The following is a 20,839-nucleotide window of genomic DNA, read 5'->3' on the forward strand; positions in this document are numbered from 1 at the left end:
CTAATACTAATATTACCCCCATTTCAAGATGGCAGCTCCATAAGAAAATTTTTTAAGAAAAAACTATATAACACCCTAATTAAAATATAGAGTTGCAAAAAAAAAAAATATATATATATACCTACATATATATATATACATACACATACACACACATATCAGACAAATCAAAAAAAAACTAAAATAGTAAAACCAGAAAAATCATTAATAAAAAAAAATGAACATTAAAGTTTAAAAATGTAATACATCTTTAAAAAAGAAATTCCATATTCAGATACAAAGATGACGTTTCACAAGCCAAGACTTATGGGAAGAAGAAACGACATTTTGAAAAAGCCATATTACAAAATATGAATATAAATTCAGCAATCTAATAAGAAAATTTAGTAAAAAAGTTATCAAAATAGAATTTTTTTAAAAAAAAAGATTTAATAGACACTACAACATATATAAAAAAAAACAAAAAAAAATTCAAAACCTTTGTTCCATTTCTAAATACAGGCAAGCAAATAAACGCTTATAAAAAGTAAAGACTTATGGGAAGAAGAAATGACATTTTGAAAAAATAATTCATTATTACAAAATACAAACGTGTATAAAAAAGGATATTATAAAAATTAAAACAGCATCTATAAGCAATAATAATAGTAAAAAAAAAAAGACCCAGACCCATAGTTCAAAATAAAAAGTTATAACCCAACTTCCAGGGTTAAAACTTAAAATGAAATGACATCCTCTCTCCAAAAAAAAAAATCTTCAATGTAACTCATAGTTCAAGTTGCACTAGAGGATCGATATTCTTCAACAAATTTCTTCGCTTCTTCAGGAGTGTTAAAAAAGTGTAGACTGTTGTCGGGCAGCACCATTCTAAGCTTCGCTGGATACATTAAAGCTTGTTTAAATCCAATCGAATGAATCTCTGCCATCACTGGTTTAAAAGCGATCCTGGCTTTCATTACTTCATACGAATAGTCCTCAACAATTCGAAATGAGTAATTTCTGTAGGAGATCATACCTTTTTTACGAGCTAATCGAATTAGAAGCTCTTTCTCACGAGGATAATGAAGGCGAACAATCACCGCTCGTGGTTTATCAGGCACAGACGAAAGCCTCGCAACTCTATGAGCGCGGTCGATAACAGGTTCATTTTTCAAACCTTCACCACCGAAAATTTCCCACAGTAATTTAGAGAAAAATTCAGTTAAATCACCGGACTCAACTTTTTCGGGAATTCCGATGATGCGCAAATTCTGTCTGCGAGAACGATTTTCAAGATCAGTAATTTTAAACTTGTACTGATCTAAAGTTTTAGCAGTCGACTCTATCTTCTTCTCTAACACTTCAATTGTACGTGCTTTTTCACAAATTGATTGTTCAAGAGTCGTGATCTTATTTCCAAGCTGCTGAACCACTAACGCCTGCGACTGAAACTTAGTTTCAAGCGATTTAACAACTCCTTCAAGATCGGATATTTTCGAAGTAATCCTCCTTTCCAAATTTAACAGTTTACTGTCCAATTTACCTTCTAGTCTGCCTTCCAGACCCGCAAATTTAGCATCCAGTTTATTGTCCAATTTACCTTCCATACCCGCAAATTTAACATCCAGTTTAATGTCCAAAAGACCAGAAATTGCGTCGATGGATACAGGATCCTTAGCCGATTTCTTACTTGTAGCCATTTTAAGTTTGACAAGATTAGATCAACTATTATTTTAGGAAAAAAGGGTCAATCAAAGGTAGCAACTCATATGATTAAGTTCGAAAAGATCTAATTAAAGGGTGATTATAGTTAAAAAAATAAAGAGCGCCTAAAAGGCAGATGCTTACGTCGCCATCTTGAAACTCCACCCCTGCTGAGTTCCACCAGCATTTTGTGTGTGTTGCTCTGGATTTCCAGCAATTTTTTTCATGTTTGTTACATAGAAATGATGAACAACCAAAGTGTAGAAGGTGGTAATCTTTGCAAATAAAACAACAAATAAGTGAATAATACTGACACCATGAGTTGTAGAGTCCTTGAAAGTGAGTCCAATGATTGTGTTCCGTGATCCTTTGAGCTGAGTGACGTTATCTACGCTAGTTCAGGAGCCTGTAGGTTAAGGGATAATAACTGTTCCTAAAGTTGGTGGTATGGGACTTAAGGTTCCTGTACCTCCGGCTGAATGTGTCTGTTACCATGTTGTATCTCTAAATAATAAAAAAAAATCTAGACTCAATATACGTCATTTATGTAACAGTTAGGTTTTGCTGTGAAGGGGTTTTCCATATCTATGTAGATGTCAATGCTGTTTGCTCTTGGGAGCTTGCCCTAGACCTGAGGGCAGGTCATTTTAATCCACAATGCTTGCTGACAACTGTGCCAAATTAAACTAAACCATCTGCCTGCCAATGTTTCCAATCTGTCCATTCCCCGCAAATTCATGTACCATCTAAATGCTTTTAAATGCTGCTATTATGCAATATCTGCTTCCACCACAACCCCTTGCAGTGTGTTTACAGGGACTTGCGATTGTTCATTTAAAAACAGCTGATAAGTCTCACTTAAACGTTATGCCTCAATTTAAAGCTGTGGCCTCTAGGATTCTGTCCTGAAGAATAAAGAGTCCGACTCTCTCCCCTATCTGCAGTTCTCTGTAAGAGTCTTGGGTGGGTGTGTGTGTATATGTGCCTCTCTCAGGTGCCTGAGGCTTTTGCACAGTATTGTATTTGTCATCGTGGAGCAGAGAGTGAGTTTGTAAATCAGGTTAGGGCAAAGGATGTTGAGAGTGGTGCAGGTGGAGCACCACAAGAGGGGTGTGGGACAGGTGACGGAGGTGTGTCATGGGACAGTGGTGGCACAGGTGGAGACGTACCCAGCCCTGGGACACCAGGAGAGGTCATTTGATTCAAAACAATTGGTTTGTTGATCAATACAGAATCTCTCTGGTCTTTCCCTCTCTTTCCCCTCTCCCTTCCCTGTTTCCCAAGAGATTCCCCTCTCCCTGCCCCCTTCCCACTCTCAGTCCACAACAGAGACCCAGGTTTATCATCACTCACACACTTCATGATTTTTTTTTTGTGCAGCGGTTCACTGCGATACATGAAATTACCACAGGACTGTGCAAAAGTCTTGGGCACCATAGACATATATACTTAAGACTTCTGTACAGCATTGTATACCTCTTATAATTTTATTAATGAACTAATGGGTGGCCACTCTCCAGTTTACCAAAATGTGAGGCTCACCAAAAAAAATCACTAAAGTTGAGTAATTTTCTACATTACAACTTTTAACAACCATACAACACAATGCAGTCCCTTTGTCCCAAAATGTTGTGCTGACATTTAAACCTACTCTAAGATCAATTTAACCCTTCCCTTCTACATAACCCTCTAGTTTTCTTCCAGCCATGTGCTTATCTAAGAATTTCTTAAATGTCCCTAATGTGCCTGCCTCTTTTACCACTCCTGAGAGTGCATTTTTGCAAATATAACTATTTCTGACATCCCTTCTAATCATCTGATAATCTTAAAAGTAGGTCCTCTCCTGTTGGCCATTACAATTAATGACATGTTCTGAATCTGTCACAGCTGGCTCAGCCAATCCGCTTGCTCTTGGAATATACCGGGACAGCTTATGAAGAGAAGCACTATTGCTGTGGAGATGGTAAGTGTGTGTGTGTGTGTGGGGGGGGGGGGGGGGGGAGACTGAAATCAGGTTTTTGCTTAATAACTAAAATGTTTCGTGACTCATTTGTGTAGCATTTTCAGCCATTAGTGTTTGATTTGTTATAGAATGTTGCAGCAAAGAAACAGGCCTTCAGCCCAATGAGTCCACCCCAGTTATTGAGCACCCATTTACATTTATCTCATTTCATTTTTTTCCATATGTCTGTTAACTCTTCCCCCCCCCCCCCCCACCTCCCACCCAAAATACTCCAAAGTGCCACACACAAAATCACAAAACGCTGGAGGAACTCAGCAGGGCAGGCAGCATCTATGGAAATAAAGAAACAGTTGACGTTTCATGCCAAGACCTTTCATCGGGACTGGAAAAGAAGGGGGAAGACTCCAGATTAAACATGTGGAGGGAGGGGAAGGAGGACAGCTAAAAGGGGATAAGAGAAGCAAGGTTGGTGGGGGAGGAGGCTGAAGCAAGAAGTTGGGAGGTGGGAGAGGGCTGAAGAATTAATCTGATAGTGGACCATGGCAGAGAGGAAGGCGAAGGGATTCTGCGGGAGATGCTAGGCAGATGAGTAGAAGAGTTGGGGGCCTGAGTGGGGAAATGAAATGGGAAGGAAAAGAAAAAACGTAACTAAGTTGGAGAAATCGATGTTCATGCCATCAGGACTACCCAGTGGGAATATGAGGTGTGGTTCCTCCATCCTGAGAGTGTCCTCATTGTGGTAGAAGAGGAGGCCATGGACCGATTTGTTGGAAAGGGGATAGGAATTGAAATGGTTGGCTACTGAGAAATTCTGCTATTTGTCGATGGAGTTGAGGTGCTCAACAAAGCAATTCCCAATCTTCTTCGGCTGTCAGCAATCCCACAAGCCAACAGTGGTGCAGGAATTGACTGCCTAAATTTTTAAAATCCACAGGAACTTCATAGTATTAATTATATTAATGGTTTGGCATGTTCAGGGTTATACACTCTGTGCCTACTTTATTAGATACACCGCTTGTAAATGTAAATATCTAATCAACTAAATATGTACACATTAATAATGTTTAGTTATTGTTCAGATGAACATCAGAATGTGGAAGAAATATGATCTAAGTGATGTTAGAGCCGTAGAAGGCCACGGTACAGAAACGGGCCCTTCCGCCTAACCATTCTGTGCTGAAGTATTTAATCTGCCTCGTCCCATCAGTCTGCATCCGGACCATAGCCCTCCATACCCTTCCCATCCACGTGCCTAACTAAACTTCTCATAAATGTTGACATCGTGATTGCATTCACCACTTGCGCTGGCAGCTCGTTGTATGATCTCACTATTCTCTGAGTGAAAAGTTTCTCCATGTTCCCCTTGAGCATTTCACCTTTCTCCCTTGGCCTAGGATTTCTGCTTACCCAGTCTCAGTGGAAAATGCCTGCTTGCATTTACCCTATCTATACCCCCTCATAATTTTATATACCTCTATCAAGTCTCCCCTCAATCTTTTATGTTCTAGGAAATAAAGTCCTAACCTATTTGATCTTTTGTTATATCTGGGTCCTCCAGTCCTGGCAGCATCCTCTAAAATTGTCTCTGTACTCTTCAATCTTATTTACATTCAATCCAAAAGTGCACTCAATACTCCAAATTAGGCTTCACCACCACCTTGTACAACTTCAACGTTACATCCTAACTCCAGTACTCAGTACTTTGATCTACGAAGATCAATGTGCCAGAAGTTTTCTTAATGATCCTATCTACCTGTGCCAGCACTTTCAAAGGATTACAGACCCATATTCCTAGATCCCTTTGTTCTACCACACTGTGAGACCTACCCTGGTTGGTCCTATTGAAGTGCAAAACCTCACACTTGTCAGCATTAAATTCCATCTGCCATTTTTCAGACCTTTTTTCCAGCTGATCCAGATTCCCCTGCAAGCTTTGATAGTCTTCCTTGCTGTCCACCACACCCCCTCCTGGTGTCATCTGCAAATTTGCTGATCCAGTTAGCCATGTTATCATCCAGATTGTTGATATAGATGACCAGTAAGAACATACAGCATCGATCCCTGTGGCACACTACTAGTCACAGGCCTCCAGTTCTAGAGGTAACCATTTGCTATCGCTGTGGCTTCTCCTGCAAAGCCAATATCTAATCCAATTTACTATCTCATCCTGAATACCAAGTGACTGAACCTTCTTGACCAAACTTCCAAGTGGACCATGTCAATTGCCTTGGTGGAGTCCATGTACACAACATTCACTGTCTTGCTTTCAGCAACTTTTCTGGTGACATCCTCAAAACTATTAGATTAGGCAGACATGACCTACCACACACACAGCCATGATGGTGGAATGATTGGTGCCAGCTGGGGAGTTTTGAATCTTTCAGAAGTTGCTGATCTTGATCTTGGATGTTCATGCACAACAGACTCCAGAGGTTACAGAGAGTGGTTTAAAAAAAAAACACAAAAACAGTGAGCGACAGTTCTGTGGGCTAAAGTGTCTTGTTAATGAGAGATATCGTAGGAGAATGGACGGTGTTTCAAGCTGATGGGAAGGCAACAGAAACTCGTAGCCGTGCATTACAGTAAATGCACAACATGTCAAACCTTGAACCTACAGCTGCAGAGGGCTATGAGCATACACTCAATGGTCACTTTATAAGCAGAGCAGGTGCCTAATAAGGTAGCCGCTGAGTGCAGGCGTTATATTCATGACCACCTTGCTGCCCTGGAAAAGAGCGGCGGGATATTATTTGTGCATCTTTCCAATTCAAAAATGCAATTTTTAGTATAAATGTTTTCATTTTTCTTCTGTTCGACTTGCTCAGTTACTTGGACAATGGTTTGAAATGCATTTTTGTAAACATGGCAATGTGTATCTTTTTCTCCAAGCTCCGACTTACGACAAGAGCACCTGGCTTAACGTAAAGCCGAAGCTCGGACTTGACTTCCCGAATGTAAGTGCCGACACCAGCCCCCACCTTCATCTTTTTTTTTATCTTGGACTTTGGAGGCCCGTCCTGGGATGGAGGGCTGTGTGTGGGTGGATCGGGGGAAGGAAAGTGTCTTTTTTTAATGTTCTTGTTTTGTCTCTCGTGTTGTAGTATTGTTGCTGATTGTACTGTTCTGCTGAACATTGTGGACATGCTCTGTTGTTAATAGAATATATAGCGACACTAGGCAGGCTGCCCCTCCCCTTGAACAATCTTGGGTTGTGTTGGATAACACTAACAACCCATTTCACATGTGATAAATAAATCAATCTGAATCTAAACTTCTTCAAGCTTCCTTGCAAAAACTTGATTGGGTTTAAAGAAAAATTATAATTTTATCTTTGCACCATTTGTTGAAATCAGTTTCTCCATTGTATGTTGCTTGTCACTGCACTGGATTTAGAGATCCACAGTGGTGCTGCTCTGGTGAATTTTCTGGACAACTGTACTCAAAGCACACTTCTACTTGCTTTAAAATGTTACACAGTGGTGGAATAAATCTTCTACTCAAGCTGAGGCTTTTCAGGGGGTATTAGTCTGTATTTGGATCATTGTGAACAGACGTGAGCTGCTTATCTAAGAAGGGAGGTGCTGGCATTGGAGAGGGTCTAGAGGAGGTTTACATGAATGATCCTGGGAATGAAAGGGTTAACATTTGAGGAATGTTTGTCTCTAGGCCTGTACTTGCTGGAGTTCAGAAGAATGAAGGGGAATCCCATTGATACCTATCAAATATTGAAAGGCATAGGTAGAGTGGATGTGGACAGGATGTTTGTGAGAGTGGGGATGTTGAGGACCAGAGTGTACAGCCCCAGAACACAAGGCTACACAAATGTACCTGCAACTGTTAGTGAGTGTGTGTGTGTGTGTGTGTGTGGCTAGGTGATGTGGATGTAGTGGTGGTGAGGAAAATCCCTCAAAAAGGTGGTGCTGGCCTAAGGGAAGGGACTGTTTTTGAGTCTGGTGGTCCTGGTGTGGATGCTGCTCAGCTTGATGGGAGTGGGAGAAGCAGTCCGTGAGTGGGTGGGTGGAATCCTCAATCTGTTCCTGGCCCTTTTGCAGCACCTTCCTGCTTGTACGTCCCTGATGGCGGGCAGGCTGGTGCTGGTGGTGTGTTTGAGCGGTTTTGACTCCACGTTGTAGTCTTCCTGTCTGTGACAGTGTACTTTCTTTACCATGCAGTGATGCAGCATGTTATGATGCTCTCTACCGTGCACCTGCAGAAGGTCATGAGTACTGATCTGCATAGTCTAGCTCTCTTCAGCCTCCTCAGAAGAGAGAAGCATTGGCAAGCTTTCTTGACTGTGTAGGATGTGCTCTGGGACAATGCTCCAGGTGTACCAAAGCATTTACTGGCAGCTTACATGAAATCAGAATGTATCTCTCTCTATCTGCTCTCTAGATGCAACACCGAGCGTCATAGGAAGTCATTCCTACCTGTGGCCATCAAACTTTACAACTCCTCCCAAGGAATGTCAGACACCCTGAGACAATAGGCTGGTCCTGGACTTATTTCAACTTGGCATGATTAACTTATTATTTAATTATTTATGGTTTTATATTGCTATACTTCACTTTTCTTGGTTGGTGTGGCTGTAACGAAACCCATTTTCCCTCGGGATCAATAAAGTATGTCTGTCTGTCTATAGAAGCTTGGCAAACGAGGCAGGTTTGCGGAGAGACATGGGATGGAAGTTCAGAGCTTGAGACACTGGTAGCGGAGTTTTGCAAATTGTTAGTGTGCTCGAACAGACAGACTATTAACACAGCCACCTCCACTGTGGGCACTGGCCTCCCCTTTGTGAAGGAATGGTGAACAATGTTTGCATTACTGTGTGGTAGGGAGGCACCGATGCACAGGACGGGGGGGGGGGGAGAAAGCTGCAGAGGGGTTGTAAACTTAGCCAGCTGTATCATGGGCACTAGCCTCCCCATCACTGAGGGCATTTTCAATAGGTAGTACCTCAAGAAGGCAGAATCCATCAATAAGAACCAAGACCACCTAGGACATGCCCTTTTGTTATTTCTACCATTATCAAGGAGGTACAGGAGCCTGAAAACACACACAGCATTTTGGGAACAGCTTCTCCATTTACATCAGATTTCTGAGTTATTTTTGCTCTGTGTGTGTGTGTATGGATGTACAGTGTCTACAGTACTGTGAAGAAGTCTTGTATAGCGAGGGACTTTTGCACAGTACTGTATTTGTCAACATGGAGTGAAGAACCAGTTTGTAGACTTGTTGGGAGTGAGGGTGGAGTGCCGTGTGAAGGCTGTGGGACAGGTGGCAGAGAAGGAGTGCCAGGCTGGAGGGTGACTTTGGTGCAGACACACCCAGCCCTGAGACACCAGGCAAGATCATTTGATTCCAAACAATTGGTTTATTGATCATTACAGTGTGTCTCTGGTGCTTCCTGCTCCTTCCCTGTCCTTGCCCTCTTCCCACTTTCAGTCCACAACAGAGAACCGTAGCAGAATTAGTTTAGTCATCACTCACATATGTCATGAAATTTGTTTTTTGCGGCAGCAGTACAGTGCAATACATAAAATTACTACGGTACTGTGCAAAAGTCTTAAGCACCTTGGCTATATACATGTGGCAAAGACTTTTGTGTAGTACAGTTGGCCCTCCTTATCCGTGGGGGATTGGTTCTGGGACCCCCTCCTCCCCCACCCCCATGGATACCAAAGAATGTGGATGCTCAAGTCCCTTATTTAACCAGTGCGATGGACCTGGTGGAGCTCGGGACCCGCTGCCCGCGGCGGCTGCTGAATCCACAGTGTTTCTGTTCCGTTGATGGAAAACAGTCACGATTGAAAATAAAGTGGAAATAATAAAGTGATCAGAAAGAGGTGAAACACCATCAGTCATTGGAAAAGCGTTAGGCTACAGTCAGTCAACGATCGGAACAATTTTAAAGGATAAAGAGAATAATGGAGCATACGAAAGGTCCTGCCTGGATGAAAGCTACAATTATTACTAAGCAATGCAGTGGTTTAATTATTCAAATATATACTAAGACAAACGTTTGACTAACTGACGCTAAATAATACCAGATGTACCTGTTCCGACTTACTAATAGTACCTAATACAAATTACATGCTATGTAAATAGTTGTTATACTGTATTGTTTAGGGAATAATGACAAGAAAAAAGTCTGTACATGCTCAAACAACGAGTGCTGGAGAGAGAAGTTCTGGGTTTTCCCAATCCACGGTTGGTTGAATCCCCGCATGCTGAACCCGCTGACTACTGTTTGTGTGTGTATTTTGTATTGTAATTGATAGTATTTTATGTATTGCAATGTACTGCTTCTGCAAAACACCAATTTTCATGACGTGTCAGTGAGCATTTCCAAGAAATGGCACAGTAAAAATGCGTAAGATGTCACATGCTTTCCTGTAGACGTTCTGACCTTGTGCTTCTCTTTTCAGCTTCCTTATTTGATCGATGGAGAAACAAAGATCACGCAGAGTAATGCCATCCTGCGGTACATTGCAAGGAAACACAACCTTGGTAAAATCGGTCTCCTTTGCAATCTCCAACAGTTGCCGTTTGACCACCCTTCTAATAGCTCAAGTTGGGATTCACCCTAATTCAAATTCCTTTGAGTGCACACTTAATTAGAGTTGTAGAGCACTGCAGAACAGAAGTGGGCCTTTCAGCCCATCTGGTCTGTGCTGAACTGTTATTCTGTCTAGTTACATCAACCCGCACCCAGACCTAAACCCCTCCCATCGATGAAATTATTTAAACTTAAATGTTGAAATCGTACCCGCATCCACCACTTCCATTGGCATCTTGTTCCATGCTTGCACCACCCTTTGAGTAAAGACATTCCCCCTCAGGTTCCCCGAAGTGATTCAGCTTTCACCCTTAAACTGTCTCGCCCAACCTCATTGGAAAAGCCTCCCTATCCCTCTCATAATTTTGTATTCCTCTATGAAATCTTTCATTCTCCTACATGCCAGGGAGATAAGTTCTAACCTGTTCAACCATTCCCTATAACTCAGGTTTTGTTCAAGTCCTGGCAATGTCCTTTAAATTAAAATTTCTACTACCCTTATAAGTGCATGCGCTTACTTTGAAGTTGGGTGAAAGCAGAGCGTAACTTTAGTCCGCTTCTGGAGCAGGTTATATTTGTATAATGAAGAAAATGAGTAGAAAATTTCTGTTGGAATATGGAGTTCTGTAGAGGTGCTGCACAGTGTGACAACTGCTAATTCATGACCGACCCTTTCTCCCTTTTAACACCGATAATAAATAGTCATAGAAAAGTACAGCCCAGAATCGTGCCCTTCAGCCCATCTAGTCCATGACATGCAGAAGCATTTAAATTGCCTCTGGCACAATAGCTCTCACCCCCTCTACTATCCATTTACCTATCGAAACTTGAACATTGAAATCAAGCTTGCATGCACCAGTTGTGTTACCAGCTCGTTCCACACACTCTGACCCTCTGAGTGAAGAAGTTTCCCCCTGTGTTCCCCTTAATTTTTTCACTTTTCACTCTTTACCCATGGCCTGGTTGTAGTCCCACCCAACTCAAGGAAAAAGCCTGCTTGCATTTACTCAGTCTATACCTCTCATAATTTTGTATACCCCTATCAAATCTCCTGTCAATCTTCTATGTTCCAAGGAAGAGGAGCTTTTTCTTTAAGAGTTGCAGTGGTTCAAGAATCTGGCTCACTACTGCCACCACCTGGAGTAGCTGGGTATGGATGTGTGCTGCTCACCACCACTCCTGAAGTAATCATTGTACAGGTCCTCTGTAGGTTACTGAAGAGTTCCATGCCCCTCCCTCTGACACAGCCCGTTACCCTCCAACGTCTTTCATCCATGGACCTATCAATGAGTCCTCTATCTCATTGCATATGTATGCTTCCTCCTCGTTAATAGAAATTCCCCAATCTGGAAATAACTCAGAAAATGTGTAGCTCAGGTGGTTGATGGTTGGCTTGACTTGTTTCCGATCTTGGCAATACATTTGCAAGTGGGTTTCCAAGATCGGAGAATAACTCCGACCCAGCCATTCCCCTATTTCATTACATCATTATCATCATCATCATGTGCCGTGTCGTGATGTGGGTGATCATGGTCCTATGGCTATGATTGTTCTTGGCAAATTTTCTATGGAACTGGTTTGTCGTTGCAAAATCCTGGGCGGTGTCTTTACAAGATGGGTGACCCCAGCCATTATCAATACTCTTCAGAGATTGTCTGCCTGGCATCAGAAGGCGCATAAGTAGGACTCGTACAACCATCCCCCACCTGCTCCAGTGGCTTCACGTGACCCTGATCGGACTGGGGCTAGGCCTATTGGTGACCTGCAAGCTAGTGGAGGGAAGGAGAGGCTTGCACCTCCTTTGGTAGAGATGTACCTCATTACACCCATTTATGTTTAATCCCCATTAATTGACGTTCCACCACTATTTCATTATATCCAATGCTTAGTCATCATTAATCGACTTTCCTCTACTTTGTTACATATCTATTCATTTTTTTCCTCATTATAGTAAAATCCACTATTTCCTAATTGGTAGGAAATCACCATTACTATACTCTAAGGTACCTTTTGTATAGATAATCAGCCTCAAACAATGCCCCAACAATGCAGTCCAGGCACTTGCCACCCTGGGAAGAAGGCGATGTTTGTCTATGCCTCAAAATCTTGTCCACGTCTTTCAAGTCGCCTCGCGCCCTCTTTCACTGCAATGTGAAAAGCCCTAGCTCGCTCAACCTTTCTACATAAGACTTGTTCTCTTAAATCAGACAGCGTCTTGTTGAAACTCCCCTGCACCCTCTGTAAAGCTTCTGCATCTTTCGTATAATGGAGTGATCAGAATTGAACACAATGTTCCAAGTGTGGTTTAACCAGGCTTCTACAGAGCTGCAACATTACCTCATGGGTCTTCAACTCAATACCCTGACCGACAAAGGTCCACACACCACTCCCCTTCATAACCATAGCTCTGAAGGGATCTGTCAACTCCAGGGTTCCTCTGTTCCTCCACACTGCTGCAAGCCCTGCCATTAACCTTGTACTCTGCCTACAAGTTTGACCATCAACATATTTTGCTCCACACTTTCTGATTGAAGTGCCAAATACAGTTCAATAGGTTTCAAATAGTACATTTAATGCCAGAGAAATGTATACAATGCACATTGTGAAATTCTTTTTCTTTGCAAACATCCACGAAAACAGCGGTGTCAAAAAAATGTTACAGCCCCGAAGTCCCCCCAGCTCTCCCCCACCCACGCTTTAGCAGCAGCAAAGCAATGATTCCCCCCCCCCCACCAGCAAAAAAAAAGCATCTGCGCCCCCCCCCCCCCACACCACAGGGTACTCATACATGCAGCAAAACATCAATAAAGACACAGACTTGCAGTACCCCCAAAGTCTACTCTTACAGCTGGTATTCACCATACCACAGACTCTCTGTACACCAATAAGGGAAAAAGAGCTGTCCCCATTTCACAGTGAGAGGGGAGACGTAACAGAACAACTTGCTGATTTATGGTGTAAAAGTCTGTTGCATCACTTTTTCCAGGCTCTGTGCCTCTGGGCACCCAGCCAGCAGCAAGCCCACTGTTTCCTGTCTTCCTTGTTCTCCTGCGACGCAACAGTCGCCTGCAGCGGCACCAGCCTTGAATCCGTCCGCCTCTAGACCCACGAAAATCCATTACCCTGAAGGTGCGTTAGTCTTGTAGGCCGTGACCTTGGCATATCGAAAGCAGCCGGTTGTGAGACCCTGAGAGTGGGTCCCATTCCCGCAAAGAACAGAAGTCGGAGTGTAACTCCAGGTCAGGGTCTTCAAAAGAAAGGGGGGGTAAAAAGAGATATCAAAGGTAGAAATCCAGCTGTTTCCAAAGATGCACGCAAAGGAGTCGCTGTTTAGTGCCATCATCACTCTGCTCTGCCTCTGAATGTCTCAGCCCAGCTTTGCATCTTATCAGTGTCTCATTGTAGCTTACCTTCTACAACACCAGCAAACTCTCCTAAAAGCTCACTGGTCTACTTTCCAATTCCTCATCCAAATCATTTGTAGAGCAGAGGTCCCAGAATGGATTCCTGACCTCCAGGCTGAATGCACACCATCTACTGCTGCCCTCTGCCTTCTGTGGGCTAGCCAGTTTTGAATCCATACAGCCAAGTTTCTAAGGGATCCATAAGCCGTAGGAACAGATTTGGGCTCTTTGGTGCATTGAGTCTGTTCCACCATTCCATCTTGGCTGATTTATTATCCCTCTCAATTCTATTCTCCTGCCTTCTCCCTGTAACCTTTGATGCCCTTGCTAATCAAGACCCTATCAAACATCCTTTTTAAATAAACATAATGACTTGGCATCTACGGTCATCCGTGGCAAAGAATTCCATAAATTCACCACCCTCTAACTAAAGAAATTCTGCCTCATCCCTGGTTTAAAGAAACGCCCGTGAATTCTGAGTTCCTGAACTCCCCCACTGAGAAACAACCTTTCTGGGTGAATGTAAGCTGGCGAGGACCAGTCTTTGCTATAGTCTGGTGTGAACTCCTGGCATTCTTTCTCTTGGATCTAAATGTCTGTATTCTTTTGTGCAGTTGGTGAGACTGAGGCAGAGGTAATTCGAGTCGATCTGATGGAAAACCAGGCGATGGATTTCCGCATGTCCCTTGTTCGATTGTGTTACAACCCTGACTACGTGAGTCCGGCACCAATGCTGATAAGTCAATACATTGCTGTTTTGTTTTCGCAGGGCAGAAAGGGAAACTTAATTGTATTTAATGCGTGCCTTTAAAAGTTTTAAGGCTGTGCTACGGTGAAAAACTTAACCATGCTGGGTTTAGAATCAGGAGTGTGTCCTGCCTCAACATTCAGGCTTCAAGATTGTTTAATGTCATTTCCAGTACATAAGTATAAAGGAAAATAAAATAATTGTTACTCTGGATCAGATGCAGGATATTAAGATGAAGAATATAGTAAAAAAAAATAAATGTAATACAGTGGATTCTGGTTAATTGGGACACTTTGTGACCAGTACGTTTTTGGCCCAATGAAGTGGCTGCCCCAATTAGCCAAAGTTTCATGGAAATAGTTTGAAAGGTGTTTTTTTTGGGGGGGAAGAAAAGGACAAACTGCTGTTTAACCAAGTAACAAATGATGTAGTTAAATGACAATGTACCAGGCATCAGGGAGCGAAACATCAGAGAGCGGTGGTCCCTGGCTGAGGACCCTGCGGTGACCTCGGTACTGTTGGAGGTGTAGCTGGCGGCACTGTCAAACAGGAAACGGCATCCTCCTGTAAATTTCAATGAAATGCAGAACAAATTAGAATGCCACTAAAATTACCACAGTACTAAATAAATCATGAGGATAAGGTCCTCATAGTTATCGACAGAAGAATTCATTTTGTATACACTGACTTGTTCTTTTGACTGAACTAAATCAGTGCGGGCACCTAGTGCAGATAGTGGACTGTCTTCAAACTATGCTTTTGACAATTGAATCCTCCAAATCTTCATTTTAACATTAAAGATGGTTGCTGATACTTAAATTCTTTGTGGTTTTCTAATTTTGTTGAGGTAGTGGAAGTGTTTTTCACTCCCGGCCATTTCTGGTACCCCTGAGCCTGAATTCTTGAGACTGTGGTGAGCAGAACTGTTCTGAATTGTCATGCTGTTTATTACTCGCCAACTTTCAGCAGCAAAAATGCTGCTTTCTTAACACAAACACATAAGCAAAGCTGTTTGCTCTGAGCACAGTGCAGTGTCTTGAGGGCCACACGATGTGCACACTACTGAAACTCATTAGGAGATGTTCAGCAACACTGCAGCCTAATTGAGGCAAGTGGTGGTGTCCCAAATAAAGAAAGGGAATCCCAGCTATTTTTTGTTTTTGTTCTTTAAGAGTTGTTCCAAATAAGCAGCTGTCCTGATTAACAAATGGCCCAATTAACCAAAATCTGCTGTACATGACAGGAGAATTTGTACATACGGTGAATGACAGGAAATGAGAAAGTAGTGGTGGTGGGGGTGTGGTAATAAGCTTTGCTGCTTGGTGAAAGTAACACACACAGAATTCTGGAGGAACTCTGCAGGCCAGGCAGCATCTGTGCAGGGGGGGGAAAAAAGTACAGTTGATGTTTCGGGCTGAAACCCTTCGGCAGGTCTGGAGAAAAGAAGTTGAGTAGGTTTAAAAGGTGGGGGGACGGGAGAGAGAACCACCAGGTGATGGGGAAATCTGGAAGGGAGGGATGAAGTAAAGAGCTGGGAAGTTGATTGGTGAGAGGGAAAAGGGAATGGGAAATGGAGAAGGGGGGGTGCGGTTGGGGGGGGGGGGGCAATACCAGAAGTTTAAGAAATCGATGTTCGTGCCGTCAGGTTGGAGGCTACCCAAGTGGAATACAAGATGTTCCTCCAACCTAAGTGTTGCCTCATCACGACAGTGGAGGAGGCCATCGATGGACATATTGGAATGGGAAGTTGAGTTAAAATGGGTGGCTACTGGGAGATCCTGCTTGTTCTGGCAGATAGAGCATAGCTGCTTAGTGAAGCAGCCTCCCAATCTATGGTGGTATACACTGATATACAGGAAGCCACACAGGGAACAATGAACAGAGTAAATGACCCCAATAGATTCACAGGTGAAGTGTTGCCTCACCCAGAAGGACTGTTTAGTGCCCTGGATGTTAGAGGGGAGGTGTTGGGGGCAGGTGTGACACTTGTTCCACTTGAAAGGATAAGTGCTGGGAAGGACGAATGGACAAGAGAGTCACATCGGGAGTGATTACTGCAGAAAGTAGGAGGAGGGAAAGATGTGCTTGGTGGTGGGATCCCGTTGGGTGTGGCGGACGTTTCGGAGAATTATATGCTGGACACGGAGGCTGGTGAGGTGGTAGGTGAGGACAAGAGGAACCCTATCCCTTGTTTGTAGAGTGGTGGGAGAACTCTGACCTTGGTGAAAGTAATTGTTTTTGAGTCTGGTCATCCTGGTGTGGATGCTGCATAGTCCTCCCAATCAGGCAACGTTGTGAGTGGGAAATAAGGACCCTTAATAATGAGAGGTTGTTCCCTGGATGATTCTTTTGCGCTTCAAAGTAAATAAGTTAACAATTTTGGACACTGTTGTTTTTGGATGACCCTTGTATGATAAGTGCAATTAGAAGAGTTAGTTTTAAATAGGGCTTGGGGAAAGTGCCAGGCCTTTGGAGGAGCGGTGGGTTAAAATACCTCATTTGCACTGATCCTATTAATTGATCCTCTTTATCCAAGCATGTGAAATTCAATGGGGAGTGAGGTTTCTAATTCGGTGGTGGACAGGAATTGACTAATAGATCATAAACACAAGAGTTTCTGAAGGTGCTGGAAACCTAGAGGAGTGCACACAGCAATACACACAAATTGCTGGAGGAACTCAGCAGGCCATCTAGAAGAAAAGAGCACAGTCCACATTTTGGCCTAAGGATCCTGTTGACCCTTCCATAGATACTGCCTGACCTGCTGCGTTCCTCCAGCATATTGTGTGTGTTGACTAGAAGTTTGTACTTGACAAGGTTTAATTGTGAAACTCTGGCTGTGTTGGCAGCAGATTTTGGGCTTGTGAGGTCCTGGGGTTTTGCAAAGTTTAGTGGCTGTGTGTTGGCAGTGAGAGAAAGGCCCTTACCACCTCCTCCCCCCACCACCTCTGAAAGGCATGGAGACACAGGAGTAACAAGTGAACTGGTAGAATTCAGTGGCTCAAGCAGCATCTGTTGAAGAAAGGAATCGTTGATGTTTCGGTTTGAAAACCTACATTGGGATTCTTTCCTTCCACAGATGCTGCCTGAACAACTTGAGTTCCTCTGAAGGGCATCTTCACTCTAACCTGCAGTACCAGTTGCAACAATAGGCAGCACTCTTCTAAGTCCTTACAGTGACAAAGGGCCACCAGATTTTGGGACCCAGAGGATCTCAACCTGGGGTCCACAGACCCCTCAGCTAATGGTAGGGGTCCATGGCATTTAAATAAATAAATAGGGAACCCCTGCTAAAAAGGGGAACAAAATGGAGTTGATACCAAAAGAGGGGAAAAGAAATTGGATTCTTTACAATGGTAATTGTTTTTTAAAAACTCTATAATATGGGCAATTAGTATCCGAAATTTAACTAATTTATGAGGAAAGTTTGTGTGAACTAGGACTTGATGCACCATCAATAACTCACACTGAGACGTAGGCGAGATATCGGCTTTTATTGACTGGAAGAAGGAACCAGGAGTGAGTGTCTATCATACAAGGTCCTGGAGACTGAGGCCGATCTTCAGGCCGCAGGTCTCCTTTATACAGGGGCCTGTGGGAGGAGCCACAGGAGCAGTCAGCAGGGGCGTGTCCCGACAGGCACATAGTTCACCACATTCACCCCCCCTTCGTTTGAAAAAGTCCTCATGTAGCGAAGGTTCTTACAAGTCAAGCCGATCAGGCGGTCGAATCTGTCGCTGCGATCTACGTAGCACCGGCTGTGACCGCATAGGTGCCGGCAACATTGGCGATTGCACAGGGGACGGGGGTTGCGCGTGTTCTTGCCCACTAGGCGCCGGTGATCCCTCATGCATGTGCGAGGCACCTGGTATAAATGCGTACGAAACGCCCGGTATACAAGTGTCGTGAGGAGTCTGTGTAGGGCCTGGTGAGTACGGTGTCACCTCTGGTGCAGGGTTCACAGTTACCGGAGAGCCTTCAGGGTAGTGGTCTGCTGCACCTGCGGGTGCCAGGTCGCGGATGGAGACCGTGTCCTCCCGCCCATCAGGTAAGACCACGTAAGCATACTGGGGGTTCGCATGGAGAAGGTGAACCCTCTCCACCAGCGGGGAGTATTTATTGCTCCTCACATGTTTCCGGAGCAGCACTGGCCCCGGGGACGTCAGCCAAACTGGTAGGGTGGTCCCAGTGACAGACTTCCTGGGAAAAGAGAATAGGCGTTCGTGAGGGGTGGCATTGGTGGACGTACATAACAGAGAGCGGATAGAGTGCAGTGCCTCAGGGAGGACCTCCTGCCATCGAGAGACCGGCAACCCTTTGGACTTGAGGGCTAAAAGTGTGGCCTTCCACACTGTGGCATTCTCCCGCTCTACCTGGCCATTACCCCGGGGATTATAACTCGTGGTCCGACTGGTAGCAATGCCCCTAGCTAGCAAGTACTGGCGCAGCTCCTCACTCATAAAGGAGGACCCTCTATCACTGTGGATATAGCAGGGATACCCGAACAGAGTGAAGAGCTGGCGCAGGGCTTTTATGACGGACGTGGCAGTGGTGTCGGGGCAGGGGATGGCAAAGGGGAACCGTGAGAACTCGTCAATAACACTGAGAAAATAGACATTGCGGTCAGTGGAGGGAAGGGGGCCCTTAAAGTCAACACTCAGGCGTTCAAAAGGGCGGGTGGCCTTGACAAGTTGTGCCGTGTCAGGACAGTAGAAGTGCGGTTTGCACTCGGCACAAATTTGGCAGTCCCTGGTCATCGTCCTGACGTCCTCCAGGGAGTACGGCAGGTTCCGAGCTTTCACAAAATGGTAAAATCGGGTGACCCCCGGATGGCAAAGTTGTGCATGAAGGGCGTACAGCTGGTCGAGCTGTGTGCAAGCACATGTTCCCCGGGATAGGGCATCAGGGGGCTCATTGAGTCTGCCAGGCCGGTACAGGATATCATAGGTGTAGGTGGAGAGTTCTATCCTCCACCGCAAAAGCTTATCATTTTTGATCTTGCCCCGCTGTTGGTTGCTGAACAGGAACGCAACCGAGCGCTGGTCGGTCAGCACAGTGAATCTTTTGCCAGCAAGATAGTGCCTCCAGTGCCTAACAGCCTCCACTATGGCCTGGGCTTCTTTCTCCACCGCGGAGTGCCGAATTTCAGAGCCTTGGAGGGTGCGAGAAAAGAATGCTACTGGTCTGCCTTCCTGATTAAGGGTAGCAGCCAGAGCGAAATCGGAGGCATCACACTCCACTTGGAAGGGAGCGGTCTCGTCCACTGCATGCATCGTAGCTTTGGCAATGTCCGCTTTAATGCAGTTGAAGGCCGCGCAGGCCTCAGCAGAGAGGGGAAACGAGGTAGACTTGACCAGGGGGCAAGCCTTGTCTGCGTAATGGGGGACCCATTGGGCGTAATAGGAAAAAAACCCCAGGCACCGTCTGAGGGCCTTGAGAGTGGTGGGAAGAGGGAGCTCTAACAGGGGGCGCATACGTTCGGGATCAGGCCCAATAACCCCGTTTTCCACGACATACCCAAGTATAGCAAGGCGGGTGGTACCAAAAACACACTTGTCCCTGTTATAAGTAAGGTTCAGAGCTGCGGCCACTTGGAGAAACCGTTGGAGGTTGGCGTCGTGATCTGGCCTGTCATGACCACAGATGGTGATGTTATCCAGATAGGGAAATGTGGCCTGCAGTTGGTACTGGTCCACCATCCGGTCCATTTCCCTCTGGAAGACAGAGACACCATTCGTGACACCGAAAGGGACGCGCAGGAAGTGATAGAGCCGGCCGCCCGCCTCGAAGGCGGTGTAGGGGCGGTCCTCTGGGCAGATGGGGAGCTGGTGATAAGCGGATTTCAGATCTATTGTCGAGTACACCTTATACTGAGCAATCTGGTTGACCATATCCGCGATGCGGGGTAGTGGGTATGCGTCAAGCTGCGTAAACCTATTGATGGTTTGACTATAGTCCACCACCATCCTATTTTTCTGCCCAGTCCGAACAACAACCACCTGGGCCCTCCAAGGGCTTGTGCTCGGCTCAATGATCCCCTCCCTGAGCAGCCGCTGCACCTCCGACTGAATGAAGGCCCGGTCCCCCGCGCTGTACCTCCTGCTTTTGGTTGCCACAGGTTTACAGTCGGGGGTCAGGTTGGCGAACAGCGGTGGGGGAGGGATCTTGAGAGTGGAGAGGCTGCAAGTGTCGGTAGCGCAGCTGTTGGCCTGGTTCTGGATGGGATGTGTGTGTCCGTGTGTGTGTGTGGTCAGTAGCGGGGTATGTGAAGAAGTCCCACAAAACTGAGGATTCTTGACAGTGAGTGGTGGGAGGGGCCCGTCGTATACCATAGTCACACTTTCGAGATGGCTCTGGAAGTCCAGCCCCAATAGCACAGGTGCACACAGATTAGGCATGACCAGCAGTTCAAAGTCCCGATATACTGTGCCTTGCACCACCAAAGTCGCTACACAACCCGCCCGGATGTCTGCGGACTGCGACCC

The 20,839-nt window shown here is 44.9% G+C and overlaps 1 protein-coding gene across 1 annotated transcript in view; it reads left to right on the forward strand.

Annotated features, from left to right (window-relative positions):
• Positions 1-20,839, forward strand: part of LOC132381027 (glutathione S-transferase Mu 1-like) — a 54,001-nt gene that overhangs the window by 18,439 nt on the left and 14,723 nt on the right. The window contains exons 2-5 of the mRNA XM_059950129.1: positions 3,571-3,646; positions 6,536-6,600; positions 10,072-10,153; positions 14,221-14,321. Of these exons, the coding sequence (XP_059806112.1) occupies positions 3,571-3,646; positions 6,536-6,600; positions 10,072-10,153; positions 14,221-14,321 (324 nt within the window). The remainder of the gene's footprint in view (positions 1-3,570; positions 3,647-6,535; positions 6,601-10,071; positions 10,154-14,220; positions 14,322-20,839) is intronic.

Source organism: Hypanus sabinus, chromosome 25, assembly GCF_030144855.1.
Source record: "Hypanus sabinus isolate sHypSab1 chromosome 25, sHypSab1.hap1, whole genome shotgun sequence".
In the NCBI taxonomy this organism is placed as follows: Eukaryota; Metazoa; Chordata; class Chondrichthyes; order Myliobatiformes; family Dasyatidae; genus Hypanus; species Hypanus sabinus.